At 41.1% G+C, this 13,119-nt stretch overlaps 1 protein-coding gene across 1 annotated transcript in view; it reads left to right on the top strand.

Annotated features, from left to right (window-relative positions):
* PIK3CB (phosphatidylinositol-4,5-bisphosphate 3-kinase catalytic subunit beta) overlaps positions 1 to 11,226 on the top strand; it is a 76,430-nt gene extending 65,204 nt beyond the window's left edge. The window contains exons 17-23 of the mRNA XM_084267616.1: positions 160 to 269; positions 571 to 649; positions 5,756 to 5,923; positions 6,402 to 6,525; positions 7,398 to 7,543; positions 9,073 to 9,205; positions 9,695 to 11,226. Coding sequence (XP_084123742.1) covers positions 160 to 269; positions 571 to 649; positions 5,756 to 5,923; positions 6,402 to 6,525; positions 7,398 to 7,543; positions 9,073 to 9,205; positions 9,695 to 9,832 — 898 coding nt within the window. The 3' untranslated portion in view covers positions 9,833 to 11,226. The remainder of the gene's footprint in view (positions 1 to 159; positions 270 to 570; positions 650 to 5,755; positions 5,924 to 6,401; positions 6,526 to 7,397; positions 7,544 to 9,072; positions 9,206 to 9,694) is intronic.
* Positions 11,227 to 13,119: the final 1,893 nt, after the last annotated feature.

Genomic DNA, 13,119 nt, shown 5'->3' with positions numbered 1-13,119 from the left:
ACTTGGTAAGCACGCATGTCTCATAGCAGAAGGAGGCAGAGATATTTTGAAGTACTTCCATGCTGGAAGTCTACATGCTTCATTGTGGTTTGGGCAACATTTAGGCCTTTTCAGTTGAATTTCTTGCTTGACTAAAACTTTTGTTGTATTTTCTTCTAGTGTTGAGAAGTGTAGATATATGGATTCTAAAATGAAGCCTCTCTGGATTGTATACAACAATAAAATGTTTGGAGGAGATCTTGTAGGGATTATCTTTAAAAATGGTGATGGTAAGCAGTGCTACAGATTTTCGATTTCTTCTTTCCCTTCCTCATTCCCACACTTGCTCTTGTCTTGCTCTGTATTGCCATACTGTGAATGTGGTTTACTCTGACACTGGTAAGCAAATGAAGCATCTTCTGACTGGGCTTCAAAGTACAGACATCATCCATCAGCTTAATCAGTTAATCCCACTGTAAGCTTTAGGGTTGATGAGTTTTAGGTAATTTTTTTCTGAAGACGTTATAGACATTAGAAAGTTTGTCTGCAGCACTCTGAGACTGAAATAGCAGATTCACCCTTCTGTTACAGATCTCCGACAGGACATGTTGACACTCCAGATTCTGCGTTTGATGGACATACTTTGGAAAGAAGCTGGTCTGGATCTCCGGTAAGGATCTCCTCAGGGCAAGCTCATTGGGATGGAGAGTCCACCTTTAGTAGTCCAGCTTTCCTGGTTTTTAAAATACCTTTTTCCACTTCTCATTTTCCAGGCATCTGTATGGATGCCTAAAGGGTTCATAGTCGTAGCCAGGGTGAACAGGCTATAAAAAGCAGTTCCTGTAACTCACTAGATGTCTTCTCTTTGCAGTTCATTCCCTAGGTGGTCCACACTGTTAGAAACCATTCAGAGGCCATAAATTCAATTTTGTATGTCTGCAAAAGAGCTTTAACCCTTTGTTTGTAGTTTTCAAGTGTTGTTTCTAAGGCCAGAAGCACCTATTTGAACATCACGTGAAATATACTTCATCTAGGTTCTTTGAGCAAATCTCAGATTTTGTGTGGTTCAGGCATACTGCTGTGATCTTCAGAAGGCACGTAGCATCAGCACACAGATAAGTAAAATTACAAACTTGTTGCTTATGCTACTTATGGGAAGATTCCTTTGAGTGAAGTGTGAGATAAGGTAAGAATGTGAATAATAAATTGTTTCTGGAAGTGTACGTTTCAGTGAGGTCACTGAGTGTGTGTTAAGTTGAACACTGATTTGAGGAAACTTTAGATAATTTATGTCATTATAAATAGATGGTGAGTAGAATGATCCAGCATTTAGGGGCAAGGACAACTGTGGGCAGCTGTGGAATCCCAGACGAGGCATTCTTTGGTTCCTGCCTTTCCAGAAGCTTAGTTTGTGGTTCCAGCCTGGGCCACACACCATGCCTAGCAAACAGGAATAGTGATCAGGAGTCATCAAATATGCTTTTCCTGACTAAGGCTTTTTTTTTTTTTTTTTTTTTTTTTTGTAAACTCAACAAAGGAAAACCAGAAAGTGGCTCTGGTGTCCAAGAATTTTCTTAAAACTCTCAGAAGGAAAAAAAAAAAGCAGAAAGGGGAAGTTCCTAGTGAGAACTGAAGTTCTATAATTGGCCCCTTCCATTTATTTACTTAATTGGGAGCATCTTCCTTCCATTCATCCCCTCATAGTTGTTATTAAAAATCCTGGGATTGAGGCAGGGTTGTAATTTGGTGTCTATCAAAGAGAGATTAACCCAGAGGTTGCTAAGGGAAGGCTCTGAAATAGTCTTAATTAGAAGCAGAATTGGACAAAACAGCACTCCAAATGCCTGGAGCATGAGAATGCAGCTAAGAGGGTGAGACACTGTGATCTCTGTCCTCGCAGTCTACATGCCTCTCAAGAAGAGACAACTCCAACATCTATGAATTAAAAGCAGTGGTAATGACTTGTGTTTCCTCGTTGACGCATTGGGAATTGTTAGCTTCTTTCTTTCTGCTAGGGTAAGATGCACGGTGTGAGGTGAAAAAAGTAGTGTCTGCTTTCCTGAGAGAGAGTTCTGCTTTCATGAGAAACACAACTCCCTATGTCAGTGCTAACGAGGGGAGTCTCTTCCTCTTGCCTGTATCATTTTAGTTTCCCTGAAGCTGTTGCTTCCCCATTTCCTTTTGTGGATGCGTAATGGATTTTGTGCCTTTCAGCTTTTTCCACTACAGAAGGTCTGATAACTCTGTTCAGGTAAAAGCAGTGCTTCTCACTGGCTTCACCAGTGTAAGAGCAGAAGCACTTGCTGTTTACGTCTCTCTTCCAGTCAATAGCATCTTGCCACAAGCAAATCGTACAGCTCCTCTGAACCATGGATCAGAAGGCAACCAGCGTGCTGTCGTCAAGGAGTTTGGGATAGATCGGTGTCCTTGTAATTGGGCTGCAATCTGCACTCAGTTATTTAGTAGTAATTTAGAATGAAATCTTAGTCCAGTCTGTGTCTGAAGTGAGCACGATATTCCCAGTGGGAATTCTTACCTCTTGAGATGGAACACCAAATATATATCTATAGCTTTTGAGAGCTCCCAAGCTGAAGGAGGAGAAAGTTGTGTTTGTTTTTAACTGTTGGCTAATTTGCCCCGTGGGTGAGCTGGCTCATCTGACACTGCTTCTGTGGCCGAGGCTCCCGCGGGTGCGTTCTGACCAAATGCCTGAATGAGAGAGCAGGGCTGGTATCCAGAAGGAAGTATGAGTACACATGAGGACAGGACAGGGTGCTCCAATATGCCCTTCATCCTGGGCTGTCCCTGGATGGACTTTGGAGCACACAACTGAATAAAAACTCAGATGTAAATCGCATCTGCTTCTCAGTACAGCCCCAGCCATGAGACAGCAAAGACCATTGCCCCAGATGGATGCTGCTCTGCCATTTAAAGAAGGTTGCCTCAGAGTCAGCTAACATTAGACATCTGTCAGTCAAATACCAGAGAGAAATTAGAAAACCCCCAAAACGTATTCTTTAATCCCCATACTTTACCCCCCCCCGATCTATTAATTTCTAAGACTAATTGTTACCTGAAAAATGAGCAGGAAATATTTAGCCTCCGAGATCAGTAAGTGTGTGCAGCAAAACTTCCTCAGTTCTAGCTGTGGTTTATCTCTTGTTGTTTATTGTGTTCTAAGTTGGAGCAATTAGGGAACAAACTTACTCAGTTGAATGATGTTTATGTTGAGGTTGCATCTGTGGAGTAACAAAATGAGACTTTTAGAGGTTCAACCCCCCTGACAAGTTACAACTATACGAGTTATTTTGCTGTAAAAATATTCTACATCTGAAGTCACGTTGTATGGGCATTACTCATAGATGACTTCCTCTTATTTCTGCAAAGAGTGTTTAAATATTACAACATTACATGTATTCCCAAACATGCTGTGGGGTTTGCAGTGTTGCACCTCTCAGAAGAGTAGTCCTTGCATCAAAAAGTATTTCTACTGCTTTACCAGTATTACAGTATGGAAATTGTGGTAAAGGAGAAATCAGTAAAGTCAGAGCACAACAGAAAATGTGAAGTTTGAGGAAATTGATCTCAGTGATCTACCTTTGCTGTAGTAAATTGTCATAGAAGTATTTAGTACTTAGTTACTTTTCAGACAGATGGAGTTCTCCAAACTACTTTTTCATTTTACGACTTATTTAAAAAGAATCTTTATTTTCACCTCCCTTCATGTGTGTGAAGTCTGATGTTAAGCAGCTGTGTATGAATGAAATCAGAGTTCACAAATATACTCAGAAATGTATTGGTAACAAGTCGAAAGAATGTCATTATTTTTAAGCCATTGGACTTGAAACTAGAGAATATGTTGATAAATCACTGGAATTTGGCATTGTACTTGGAAAGATGCTTTGGAGGATTAAACTTTTGCAATAAAGAACAGAATTAGATGGAGTGAAAAAGACAATTTTCTGTCCTGTCCAAGACTACTGTATTGATCTGTCCGTGGTCTTTGCTGGCACTAAAAAGCAGGGAGCATATCCTGCAAGCAGATGTTGAAGTCAGAAAGACCCGGATGAGATGGAAAAGGCCCAGAGGATTTGTCCCTAACTTGACTCCTGTCAAACTGTCTCTCTGACAAGGATGTTTTTTCCTCCAGTTGTAAGCACACAGCCCTCAAGGGGCTGAAGGCTTTCATCATTGCTTGCTTTTGAAGGGGAAGTTGTTGGACATGTGCCCGGTTAAGCTGCAAGTAGGGTGGGTTGAAATGCCATGGAAAAAGGCCAGCGTGCACTTTAACCTGGCAATATTTGGCTTCCATTTGTCCTGTCGTGATAAGGATGGGCAGTGCTTCCTTGTGACATGAATGCTGGTGTTGGGTAGTTACGGATACCTTCTGTTCATTGTGAGAACCCTCTGGGCCTGACAGTTGGGGCTTTAATTGGGAAGTAGAATAGAAACGGGAAGAAGGATCCACATCTGCACTTCTTTTTTTGGGGTGTTTTTTGTTTTGAACTTGGATGTTCTCTAAATACCCCGTTGAAGCCCATGTTTCAGCTGTTGCTGGTAGAGAAGAATTCCCAACTGTAGTTATTAGTACTTGCACTGTCTCAGTTCTGTGTTATCACTGAGGTAGAAATACTGTTCAGTTACCTAATAGCTGTTATGCCAGGAATTTCCAATTAATTTCTTTGGAATTTTATTGATTTTTATTCTACTGCTTAGGATAATGGGATGTGTCAGTTAAGACATGGTTCTGCTTTGCAGCAATTAAAATCAGGATCTCTTTTATTTATAAATACCAATGACAACTCCACTAACAGGTTAGGGGTTTTTTATACATGTGTGTATATATGTACACACACACACATTTTAATACACCCTGCAGTGCATGCTAGCCTATAGCTTGTGTAGTTAGATGTGCATGGGCATCCATTCTTTAACACAGGGATCCAGGGCCAGAATTAAGATAACATTCTGAGATGGCTGACACGAGCGTGACGTCTCGATCAGTGATGCCGTCTGTGCCTGCAGAGAGTTTGCTTTCCGTTTGCGCCGCGTACAGCGAGCAAACGTCTACGTTGCGATTCCATTGGGCATTATAAGCATCAGGAGCGAGGAAACGTGGACAAACGCACGTACCTGTTGAGACACATCTCTCCTTCATTCGTATCTTCATCTTCATATTTTAATGCCATTATAATCGTTACAGGTATTTGTCCTGGGCATCGTATACAAATGCACAGGAACAGTCTTACTCATTGGGGAGATAAAAGATGGATTCCTGGTTTTCATCAGGTATCCAGGCTTAAAATTAGTATGAGTTGGAAAATATTATTTTATGTTTATATATAAAAGGATTTTTAGCATTTTAAGTTGAAATAGGAAGAATGGGGAAAAAGGATAAAACAGTCTTTTCTATGTACACAAATAATTTAGTCTAGAATGCCCATGAGTGTAACTTACTGTCTGTTTAGTCAGTAAATTAACACATGAAAACAGAGGGCTCCCTCTATGGTTTCTCCTATAAAATTACAAGTAAATGTGTTCTCTAGTAAAAGGGGAAAGTTAAGGGAGGGTTTATAGGGTCTTTTACATACATGTATGTAAGAGCAAAAGTGAATGTTTTAAATGTATTGCTGGTATTTTATCTTGGAAGCAATATCTGTAGGTTAACCTTTGAGATAATGCTCAAGTTAGCATCAGTATCCAGCCACAAGATACTGATCCACTGAAGCAGCTTTCTTTTCTTTTGGCTTTAACACCAGTCTGTGTTTTTTTCCAGGATATTGCCATATGGCTGTTTAGCAACTGGAGATCATTCTGGCCTTATTGAGGCTGTTTCTAGTTCAGAAACCATTGCTGACATTCAGTTAAATAGTAGCAATGTTGCTGCTGCTGCTGCCTTCAACAAAGATGCTCTCTTGAACTGGCTGAAGGAATACAATTTAGGGTAATTTCTACAGTTATTTTCTTGTTTTTAGTGTAAGCTACAAAATTCCTGTATGTTTCTATTTCAGTAGTGGATAATGTGTGGCTCTTCTGGCAGGTTTGTTACTGCTTATTTTTCTAGTATGTCAGATTCTGACTCGCATTCATGATGCCTCTGGAATTCAAGCAATAATCCAGATGAGATTCTGGCATTTGCAGCATTTTGACTGCATGTTGTAGAGTAAGTTATGCTAGATTTGGCAAAACAAGCAAACCCAAGTAAGCCACATGGGTCCTAAGTCTTGATGCCATTGCATTTCGTAATAGTTGTGTTTCTCCTATTCTTCATAGTTACTTTTTCCAGTATTTCCTCTCAAATAAGTCTGTATCCTTACAGCATCCTAATGGGTGTCTGGTTTAAATATGCCAAAAATCCTTTTTGAGGTCAAGGCATGACCTGAATTGCCAGCAGCCTGCAGTAATACTGTTTGTCATTACAGAGATGACTTGGACCGAGCCATTGAAGAATTTACTCTGTCTTGTGCTGGCTACTGTGTAGCTACTTACGTGTTGGGCATTGGTGACAGACACAGCGATAATATCATGGTCAGAAAAAACGGCCAGGTAAGAACCTGTTCTGTAGGCAGAATAACCTACAGTGCTTCTGTTGTGCAGGAATTGTCCTGAGCACATTCTAATTGCTTTAGTGTCTCGGTAAAGTTCAATCCACACATTGTTAGAAGTGATGTCTGTCTTTGCTGAGAATTGAGATCTCCAAAGGAAGGAAATGTGGGACTCGCAGAAGGACCAGCCAGTGCCTGGTCAGTAAGCAGTTGTGTATCAAGTGAGGCTGTTCTGTGCAGCTTTCTCAGAAGGTCCAAAAGCCCTGTTAATAGTTCACATTCATTGGATAAAAGTAATCCTGTACTACCTTGCAAAAGACCATCCTTAAACTTGATGAATTGCTGTTTTGGGCAGTGTAGTTCCTGGAATTAGTCTCTGCAGTCCAGCTCAGCAGGAGTTATCAATATGGAACTCAGTACAGCACAATGCTGTGCTCTAAGTGTCAAAACCTAGGACTAGGTAGACTCTTAGAAAGGTATTTTCCTGTTTGTTACTTTCTACTGTAACCTGTCTGATTTTATTTAAAGTATTCTGCCTATACAGCTAGCAAGGGTTATAAAGGCGAGACTTTTGTAGATGTCTGAAGTATTGTTGTAAGCTTTTTATATATTAGGAGAAGAAGTTGAAATACCCTTAACTTTGATTATAAAATGGGACTATGATTATAGAATGGGAAAATGATTATAAAATGGGAAAGCTGTCACATTTCCCTTCCTAAACGCTCCCAAAGAGTTGCAATTGTGGGCTGTGGGGAGTAGCATTATGAGTTAACTGTTCTTGATACCAGCATCCTGCAGGGATATTAGAAAAATTAAATGTTTCAGTGGAGAAATAAATTTCCACTTATGGTTTGGTTTTTTTGGCTTTTTTAGCTCTTTCATATAGATTTTGGGCATATCCTTGGAAACTTCAAGTCCAAGTTTGGAATTAAAAGGGAACGGGTACCTTTCATACTCACCTATGATTTCATTCATGTTATTCAACAAGGAAAAACAGGGAACACTGAAAAATTTGGTCGGTGAGTATTGTTTTGATCTCCTCTGCTTGTAACTGAGATGATCTCTGGTGATAACTCCCAGCACACCAGGAACCTGTCCAGGTTTCGTTTGCTTATTTGTACTTGTATGGAACTGTGTATTTACGATGCTGTCTGCTTCTCTGCCTGAGCTGGAGTATGTATACAAATCACTTCATACATCAGAAGCTGCAGCTGTGCAGTGGAGAGAGAATGTTTTTCTTTTTTTAATCTCCTCTAGCAGGAGATAGCAGATTCTTCTGGGCTCATCTTTTTCCTACACTGGGTATTAGGGAGGGATCCACAGGCTGTTCAAGCAAGGTGAAGCACTGGACTGGGACAGGCTTTCTTCTGCCCCTTCTGTCCATCACTGCACGTGCACCGTGCTGATCAATCCTGGCCCTACGTAGGTGGGTAGGCACATAGAGCCATGTGCACCCAGCATGTTGGATGTCCTGTCCCATCTTGGGTTAGAGAGCTACAGTGGAACATGTGAGCAGATGACAAGGGAAAACTGCCCTCTGTGGCCCTGCCTGTCGAGGTGGATTTTCTGTTTCCCTTCTCTGGCATTCTCAGCAGATGACAGGAGGGACATTCTGAGTGTTTTGCTCTCATTTTGCTCTCAGTTTTCACCGGAAGAATTTATTGCCCAAGATAGTAAATACTTAGGTACAACTTGAGAAATTGTGTGGCTACTTCTGATAGAAGAAGCTGTGTGTATTTTTGTAATGGTATGGCTAGGAAGAATGAAGAGCAACTGCCAGGGACCCCTGTCTCCCCTGAAGAGTAAGGAAACATATCTGTAGTTCCTTTTTTAACACCATGAGGTAAAGGCTGTAGATGACTGTGTTAATACAAGAGCTATGGAATATGAAGCACTTTAAATGGTCATAGGATTCCGCTTTTATTTGATAAATGTCTCAGAAGATAAATTATTCCTTAAAGTATAACTTGTCATCTTAATCTGAAGGGGTCTTCCTGTCTCCTGTGGAAATTTTCAGATGAGACACTAAGCAGTGGCATGTAGGGGGACATTGGGCAAGGCCTCAGGTATCTGTGTGGTGGGTCTTCATTGCAGATCTGGCAGTCTGACCATGTTTGCAGGAGGAATTACCTTACAGTGCCAGGCTGGGTTGGTGGGGACTGCTGCAGAACTATTGTTTTTCCACTGTAGGTCTCCTGCAGAGGATCATAAGGGTGTTTCACCTAAGAAAGTCTCAGGAAGATGGGACCCTGGCATTACCTTTGGCACTTTTTACCCTTTTAGAAGAGCAGTGGTTTGGGATTTGGGTTTTTTTTTTTACGCTTTTGGCCTCTCGTACTGATGTTGTAAGGGCTTGTTGGAGAGGCATGGGATGTATTTGTGGGACTGTGTTGGAGGTTCTGCAGACAGCTCTGTTGTCCTTTCTGTTACCCTGTTCCTATGATACATGTGTTAGGTTGGTACATGTCTTTTGAAAATAGTTAGACGTTTGTCACTGTGTGAGTTCTCACGTTGTGTTCATTGCATGTGCCTTGGGGTGACCGTGAAGGTTCCGGCAGTATTGTGAAGAAGCATACTTGATTCTGCGAAAACACGGAAACCTATTTATTACCCTCTTTGCACTGATGTTAACTGCAGGGCTTCCAGAGCTAACCTCAGTCAAGGACATCCAGTATCTCAAGGTAAAGTAAGATTCACACCTCAGCAGGGCTTTGTGTTTTTCCAGAGTGCCAGTGCTGATTGCGAGGTGAATGTATTTTAATGGGTTTGTATTTCTCTCAAGACTTCTGCAGAGTTCTCGAAGCTTCTGTTTCAGCTCTACAGAGGGAGGTCTGTAGTCAGTCCTGGGGCCAAAGAAACCAATGGATATCTGTTCCACTCAACTGTTCTGTAAGAAGTTCAGCATCCCTGCATCTTAAATTTTGTCATTTCTGGGGTGCTTTACATCTTGGCTCATGCACAAGCATAGACCTGAAAATCATTTGCTTGATTCTTCTTTAATTTTATATTCAAACCCAGAAAATTCCACTGATTTATTACTTAATGAATAAGAGGTGAAAAAGTGTCAAACGAGAAAAAACCAAACAGAATATGATTTGTGCTGGAAGGTGGAGGCAGCCCTAATGGCATTCTAAAAATTCCTAACAGTACTTGTTTCCCTGTCACCTTAGGACTCTCTCGCCTTAGGGAAGAGTGAGGAAGAAGCACTAAAGCAATTTAAGCAAAAGTTTGATGAAGCGCTCCGGGAGAGTTGGACTACTAAAGTGAACTGGATGGCTCACACGGTGCGAAAGGATTACAGATCCTAGGAGATTTTTGCATTTGCACTAAGCTGAATGTTACCTGATAAGCGTTGGTAAGGGCGATCTGTAGCATGGACCAAGAGAAACTTCTTGTAAATAAGAAAGAAAACAACAACGAAAGGAAATGGGCTGAAATAATTCCCCAGACTTTTGCACTCTGCTTCTGAATGCTTGATTCCAAGACTGTCTCTACGATCAGTGAACATCCTGGATAATCAGTTCCTGCTGACTTTGCACGCTGAGAGCTACTAGGCATTTTTAAAACTTCTTTGGTACTTTATGGAGGTGTAAATATTTGGTTTTATACATTAGGGTAATGTACTTTAACGTGCCCAGGAGGTTTGAAGACCTCTGACAGAACTTTCTGACTGTTCTTTGTGTAAAGTTGGGACTTGAAGAGTAATTTTTTATATATATATATATCCTAATCTGGCTAAAAATGACTGTATTGTGTATATTTTTCATATGAACTCTGCCCTACTGGCACAGGCGGATTAATTCTACTGTAAATAGCATCCACGGGATCACTGTACTACAGGGAGCTGCTTAATGTCTGATACTGCTGCCAAAAGAAGAGTAGGTGTTTGCAAGGTGGGAGGCAGAGACCTTTGAAAATGATGCAGCATCCAGATGTTCAGGGTTGCACAACTTTGTTCCTCTGCCACAACACAGGAAAGAAGCCCTTCAGTAAGAGGAAAGTTAGGCCAATTCCAAGCCAAGCAGGTCTGAGAATCCCTCCTTGGCAATGGTCTCCCATTTGGCCTCTGGGACTTTGCTTTCAATGCCTTAAGAGGCCCATTTATTTCAGCTTCAGCCAAGAAGCTCCTTACAGCCTTACATTGAAATCACATCTCAGATTAGTTGTGCCATGCAAATATACTGACTTACCTATGGAAAATTTTCATTAAATATTCTACACATTGTGATTTTTAGAGCATACAGACCAAAAACCCTGAATGTTTGGAAAAGCAGGTGTTTACGGGAACAGATTCTCCCATAAAGCGCCGGTGAGAAGTCATTAATCTTTCCTTTCTGTATTTATTAAAAGCTTGCAGTAATGTTGTTTTACCAAGATTTATATGTTGAAGATGGTTGCTGAAGAAACTGGATTTGTTTTAATTTATTTAGTGAGGTACCAGGCTGTTAGGTGCTTAAATGGAGAGCAGATTTGTCATGTGCAATAGGGACCTGCTGGTTAAAAGATGTAACATACTGTTTCTGAACATCAGCAAGACGGACTTTAACTACTGCTTGTTCTCCAAGGAACACTGGTAGCTCTCAATTCTTGTTGACATTTGAAAGAGAATTCAATGTGTATATTTACTTTTTGACTAAACAGTTGTTTTGCATAGAAATGTTGTTTTACGTAGGAATTTAATTAAAAGTGGTTTTACTTTGTCGAGAGTGATTTATTAATTTTTTTGTTGCTCAGGGGTTTTGTTGTTTCTTTTAAAGGTCAAGAACCTGTCTGGAGCCAGGGTAGCATTTTATGGGGTGGTTTGATTCTCTTGTCTTCACCCTTTGGGCTAATCTGGATGAAAAGGCCTCTGCTTCTAGAATGTTGTAAAAGTAACAAGTGGTTTGTGGTTTGGTTTGGGGGGTTTGTTTTTCTTATTATGCAGCAGCATTTAAAGTGTGTCTTATCCCCCTTTGATTTTTGAAACTTTTCAAGCAGATGGGAAGAAACTTCTCTGCAGTTGAGATCTCTGAAAACAGTAATTTTGTCCTCAGCTAATTCACAGCATATAAATTTGCCTAAGTAACCATTCCTGGAGATGGCACATCTGAGAGACAGAGACCTTGGACAGCTCTGGCAGTTCTCTTGTTGGGTGTGTGTAGTGTATATATTGTATAAATTGGTTCTGGTTTTCTTTTGTATGATTACTTGATGGGTTTGCTTTCTTTACTTTGTATCATTTGGTTTGTGACCAATGGTGACAGCTGCTGCTCCTGGACTCCTGCTTGTAGGCTACTTGATTTCCAAGGAAGGAGCAACTAGGGATACGCTCCTCACCAGTGGAGCTGCTTCCTTTCCCTTTTATGCTCGTATCGGTCTTATTGACAGTGGTGTGTTAAGCCTTTCGTGTTCTGGTGAATGCCTTTGGCAGAGCCTGTTTGTATGTTTCATGTAACAGAGACCAATATTCCTCTTTAATGTTCTAGAGCTATTGGAATCAGATAATTAAATAGTACGGGCTCTTAATTAATGTCAGGCTATGATCACAGCTTTATTCTTTAGGAATTATTTCAAGCCTAAATCAAAATTTTAAGTATGTAATGAGTCTTTCTATTATTATTCTTTCACAGTATATTGTGTTAATGTAATTACATGTCTGAGCTGGCTTTAAAATCCTGTGCTCACATAACACATCCCAGGTTTTGGCAAGTTTATCAATTTTAAAATAGCTTGTCTGGCATAACACTGCCAAGAGATGAGGGAGGAGAGCTGTCTTGATGGACAGCAACTTATAGTAGATGCTGCCATAGGAGATGGCAATGCTGTGTTGCTGTTGGACCTCACAGTTTACATACGGCTGTGGGGTGGTTTTGTAGGCACATGCCTGATTCTGGCTTGGCTCCTGAGAGAGAAGCCAGACGAAGCTCCTGGTTTCATGGCCTGACCACAGTACCACACGGTCTGCGATTTCAGTGCAAAACTGGCTGGCTTGAGGCACCTCTGCTACTGACAGTGGGTATAGTCTGGGCACAAGGTCAGCAGTGATGTTAACTCTGTAACTGGAATATCTTTGCAAATGATTCACAGTAAGGTCATAGTCATAAATCTCAAGTGATTGAACAGACACCGGAACTGCTGATCTTTGTATTTGGGCTTGTCAAGTTCACAAGTTTCACTGCATGGGACTGTCAGATTTAAAACAGTGCTGCTGTGACAGGCTAGTCCTCCATCCTTCCAGTCTGTCACCTTGCTTGTCCTCAGGTGATTATCTGGAGAAGTTTCCCCTGGGATTGCTTGCTGAAGAGGCATGGGGATGAATATGTATTTCTTAAGTAATGGCACGGTTTATTCTTGGGAAACCTGTAAAGCATCAGGGATGAAGAACAGCAGTCAGAGGAATGTAAAAGGTTAATTCTGATTTGCCAGGCATCCCTTGGCTTTTATGAAGCAAATGAGCGGAAGCGACAATCAAGCACCATGGAAACATGGTTTCTGGGGCACTACAGCCCTTGTAGTGCGAGGCTGTTTGTAAGATCTAATTTTTGCTTTAGAAGTCTGCACTTGGGCAGGAAGTCTGGGCACTTGCTGGGGTGCCCGAAACCACTAAAATCTGGGC

Source organism: Gallinula chloropus (genome assembly GCF_964237585.1).
Source record: "Gallinula chloropus genome assembly, chromosome: 8".
NCBI classification, from domain to species: domain Eukaryota; kingdom Metazoa; phylum Chordata; class Aves; order Gruiformes; family Rallidae; genus Gallinula; species Gallinula chloropus.
The sequence above is the reverse complement of the archived record's forward strand: the minus strand, read 5'-3'. Positions and strand labels throughout refer to the sequence as shown.